At 47.4% G+C, this 4,804-nt stretch overlaps 2 protein-coding genes across 2 annotated transcripts in view; both read left to right on the top strand.

The window, feature by feature from the left end:
- Window positions 1-235: 235 nt before the first annotated feature.
- BJX67DRAFT_368414 (uncharacterized protein) lies at window positions 236-585 on the top strand (the record flags this gene model as incomplete). The annotated part of the gene is made up of 1 exon (XM_071030631.1): window positions 236-585. A coding segment is annotated over exon 1 (170 nt), but the record flags the coding sequence as incomplete, so codon positions are not given.
- Window positions 586-2,209: 1,624 nt separating this feature from the next.
- The window catches only part of BJX67DRAFT_375927 (purine and uridine phosphorylase), a gene marked incomplete at both ends in the record, with an annotated part of 3,988 nt that continues 1,393 nt past the window's right edge, over window positions 2,210-4,804 (top strand). The window contains 6 exons of the mRNA XM_071031774.1: window positions 2,210-2,212; window positions 2,270-3,905; window positions 3,936-4,006; window positions 4,037-4,315; window positions 4,349-4,488; window positions 4,522-4,743. Of these exons, the coding sequence (XP_070880534.1) occupies window positions 2,210-2,212; window positions 2,270-3,905; window positions 3,936-4,006; window positions 4,037-4,315; window positions 4,349-4,488; window positions 4,522-4,743 (2,351 nt within the window). The remainder of the gene's footprint in view (window positions 2,213-2,269; window positions 3,906-3,935; window positions 4,007-4,036; window positions 4,316-4,348; window positions 4,489-4,521; window positions 4,744-4,804) is intronic.

Raw genomic sequence — 4,804 nt, 5'->3', positions numbered from 1 at the left:
AGTGATTATGTTGAGGATGGTGGCAAATTAGAGGGCCACGACGACGTTCCGGATGATATCCAGAATAACTTGATTTCACAGAGCCAAGGGAGAGCAAGCTCCAAAACAGCTCAGAGTGTGGAAACGCCGTATCATCCAATCAATATAAATGTTTTGCCACCACAACCGGGCACGCGCGAGTCCACGGTAATCGCACCACCGCCCAATCTTCCCTCCACTATCAATCGTCTGGTAATCCCTGGGCCGGGAGCTGTGAGGGACTATTGCAGGTAGCTGGAATCACGGGCTACGGAAGAGGCATACAAAGCTGATATCCGGAGAGCTTGTCAAGTCACGCTGGAAAACCTCATGGACCTCGAACTGATCATTGGTGCTCCGGATCCTGGTTTCTTCACCGGGCAAGGAATTAAAAAGGGAACAGCACTCCGTTTCATACACGATATCCCCAAGTGGTTTGCCCTGCAAGGAAACGAAAGGCCAAGTGAAATTGCTGGGGCATTTTCTGATGACGTTCTTGAATAAAGGATCTCTACCGACTTTTCACACTCTAATTAGATACTATAGACAATGTTGCTGAAGCGTTCTTGCCTTTGAATGTTTTCATTACTTTAGTAGACAAAGTCAATGCATCAATATACACTGTATATAAAAAGATAACCAAGAACACCACTGAGCCATGCAAAACAAATACGCTGTTTCACTGTTGACCTATATCTCCTCTAACTCTATGCCCGTATGTCTAAAATGGCCTTCAGCACTCTCTTGTCTGTCACCAACATCATAAACGCATTCCCGAAGGAAGGCACGAAAGCCCTGCTCAGGGTTCCGTTCGAATGCTGGCCAAACTTTCTTAATATAAGCCTTCAGTTCGGCAAAGTATTCCTCAATAGGGTTGAAATCCGGTGAGTAGGGTGGCAAGTACAATAGTTTAACGCCTGCGTTGGAGCACAGCTGTTCGACTCGCTGCGAGCGGTGGAAGGAAGCATTATCCATAACCAGTACGGATTTCGGCGCTGGGAATCTCCCACAATGTCGAAGAAGCTGTTCCAGGAAATCTTCAAAAAGAGCAGCATCGGTTGAACCACTATAAATACGAGACAGTATAATACCATCTTGGGCATATGCCGGCAATATATGGTAGCGTTGGCCCCGGTGAAATTTAGATACTTGGACCGGCGTGACCCCAAGCGGGGCCCAGCCCGTGCACCTATACCCTACCCGTTTATCACATCCAGACTCATCGACAAAGACCAGCTGGTAGGAGTGAAATTTAGAGAGCTTGTGCTGATAGAAAGCTCGCAGACGAGGGTTCTGTTCCTGTGCTTTCCGTTGCATCTGCTTCTTCGTCCATCCCTTGCGGGCAAGAGAACGTTGAACGCTGTATTTCGAGACCGGAGTATCAAATTGGTCTTGCAGAATGGCAACCATCTCTTCAAGAAAGAGCCCAGGTTGCTTACTGAGGTGATCACAGAGGATGTCGGTCATATATGGGGTGACAGTTGACGGACAGCTGGCATGGACTGGAGGAGTTCCGGCAGTGCCAAACAATTGTAGGTTCTTCCGGATGGTTGACAAAGATTGTCTATGACATCTCGCACTCTTTGCTATCTGGGCTGGAGTAAATTTCCCGCTATTTATCATATGAATGATCTTTGCACGCTGCCAGGGCTTCAGATACCGCGCCATTTTGGTGGATGAGTGAAGAACATCGTGAGTCATGGCGACTTGAGTACGACCCTTCAAGGCTTACGTATACATGCAAACATATCAAACACGACAATCTAGCCAATTTGGTTATTTCATGCCTCAGGCCCCAATTTTGGGAGCGAGGCCTCGTTCAACCCGATGGGGTCCCGAGCCGAAGCCCACAGCGCACCCACTGGAACCAACAATCTGAACAGACTGCAGTGATTTGGCACCGTTAAATCAACTTCAAAATATCCAGATGCTGTTTACAACTTGGCGGCTTGCTTTGGGACGCGTTTCCCAGTTGAACTTCTATGGAGTGCTGATTCGAGGCGACTTAATTCGTTTTCTTTCTCTGCGATATTTATCGTTGAGCCGATGATTGATTGGTCTGCAGTTGTGACAGCCTTGTCACTGTGAGTTGGCCGACAGTACCCCTCGATTTCTTGTTGCACCTCCAACTCCTGAATTTGATGAACCCTCATGTCTCGCATCTCATGCCTTGCATCTTTGATTTAGAACCATGGTTCGGGTTCTTTCTCTGTCTAGCCGATAACCTTTGCTGTTATTTTGTGACTCATAGGGAAAAATGACACTGACACACGATTCCTACACAGTCGCGTGGATCTGTGCCTTGCCACTCGAATTGGCCGCCGCAAAAGCAATCCTAGATGAGGTCCATCCTGCGCTTCCTCAACCTGAATCCGACCACAATGTCTATACTCTTGGAAGTGCGAGCGGTCGTAATGTGGTGGTGGTTTGTCTCCCTGCCGGTGTCTATGGGACAGTATCCGCTGCCACTACGGTGTCCCACCTGAAATCTACTTATCGACGCGTTCGATTTGGATTAATGGTCGGCATCGGAGGGGGTGTTCCACGTGAGAATTTCGATATACGACTGGGTGATGTTGTGGTCAGTAAGCCAACTAACACCCTAAGCGGTGTTATTCAGTATGACTACGGCAAAAAACTTCATGACGGACATTTTCATCGGACTGGATCGCTTAATAAACCTCCCCCAATATTGCTAAAGGCGATTGCTCAGATGGAGAGTGACCGTATATTAGGGCAGAACTTACTTGGCAAGATTATGTCTAATGCCCTGCAGAAGGAAGATGCACGAAATCAGTTTCCACGACCATCAAAGGATCAGTTATTTCGATCAACCTACAATCATAAGAGTGACGGACCCGACTGCTCGGCATGTGATGAGGGCCAACTAGTGGACCGCCCCGAACGGACAACTGAGGAACCATTTATCTATTATGGCTTGATTGCTTCTGGAGATCAGGTGATGAAAGACGCCCGAGCACGTGATCTGATCGCTCAGGAACTCGACATCCTCTGTTTTGAAATGGAGGCAGCAGGATTCATGGATGAGATGCCATCGCTCGTTATACGAGGCATATGTGATTACTGCGACTCTCATAAGCACAAAGAGTGGCAACCGTATGCTGCTTTTGTTGCCGCTGCCTATGCAAAAGCTGTGCTCATGCAGGTCCCTCAAGAGCAGAATATTGACGTAAGGGAGGCAGCACCTGAAAAGCGCCACTGGATGGTTCCCTTTCTTCGAAGCGTGAATTTTGTGGGTCGTGAAGAAGAGCTTGCCAAGATTGAAGATTTGACCCAGAGTGGGCAATCTAGAATCGCCATTTGTGGACTAGGTGGGGTGGGAAAAACTCAAATTGCAATCGAACTGGCTTATCGCACACGGGAGAGGGACCTCAGTTGCTCAATATTCTGGATTCCATGTACCAGCTACGCGAATGTTGAACAAGCCTACCTTGGTATCGCAGAAACACTTGCAATCCAAGGAGTTCAGCCAACCGAGGTCAAAGAGCACGTCAAATCCTACCTCAGTCGGAACAGAGGCCAGAAATGGCTTCTTATCTTCGACAACGCGGATGATATGGACATGTGGTTTGGTGGTGGTTCTGTTACGACAGCTCTGATAGATTTCTTGCCTCAAAGCGAGCAAGGTTGTATCCTATTCACCACCCGCAACCGAAAGCTAGCGGTGAAGTTGGCCTCATCCTCTGTGATCAATATCTCCGAACCAGATACCGAGACTGGATTAAAGATCCTCGAAAACGGACTGATTAGAAAAGATCTGATGGATAAGAAGGAGGCAGCTGTTGCTCTGCTAGAACAGCTGATGTTCCTCCCGTTGGCGATTACCCAGGCTGCAGCATATATCAGCTCTAATGACATTGAGCTCGGTGATTATACCGCACTCTTACAGGAGCAAGAGCTAGATGTCATCGAGGTACTTAGCGAGGACTTTGGCGGGGAAGGGCGGTATAAGGAGATTATAAACCCAGTTGCTACTACCTGGTTGATCTCTTTTCAGCAGATCCAACAAAAAGATCCACTCGCAGCGGACTATCTTGCATTCATGGCGTGTATAAATCCACGTAACATTCCGCAATCTTTGCTTCCCGAGGCCTTGTCCAAAAAGAAGAGAATTGACGCAGTTGGCATTCTAAAGGCCTTCTCCTTTATCAACGAGCACGGGAAAGATAATGCGCTGAGTCTTCATCGACTTGTCTACCTCGCCACTCGGAACTGGCTGAGAAAACAAGGTCAATTCAGCCTATACATACAAAAGGCAGCTGATCACTTTAGTCAAGTTTTCCCGAACAATGATCATGAAAATCAAAAGATTTGGAGAAAATACTTGCCTCATGCTCTTTCAATGATTAATGAAGAACCTTTCAAGACAGAGCAAAGGAGATACATCAAATTGATTCGAAACATTGCAAGATGTCTGCAGGCAGATGGAAGATATAATGAAGCGGTCATGTTATTTGAGGATAATATGAATTTACAAACGAGAGGAGGAAGTGATCGTGACCTGTCAGCTCTGACTTCTCTGGCCGACCTAGGATCCATATATTGGAGTCAAGGACGATGGAATGAAGCTGAGAAGCTGGAGGTGCAAGTCATGGAGACATCTAAGACAGTACTGGGAGCTGAGCATCCTGATACTCTGAGCAGCACGGCAAACCTGGCATCAACCTACTGGAACCAGGGACGATGGAATAAAGCTGAGAAGCTGTTTGTGCAAGTTATAGAGATATCTAAGAGAGTACTGGGAGCTGAGCATCCTGATACTCTT

This window comes from Aspergillus lucknowensis (genome assembly GCF_044049455.1).
Source record: "Aspergillus lucknowensis strain CBS 449.75 chromosome Unknown BJX67scaffold_92, whole genome shotgun sequence".
Taxonomy (NCBI): Eukaryota; Fungi; Ascomycota; class Eurotiomycetes; order Eurotiales; family Aspergillaceae; genus Aspergillus; species Aspergillus lucknowensis.
This window is presented reverse-complemented; position numbering and strand designations above follow the sequence as displayed.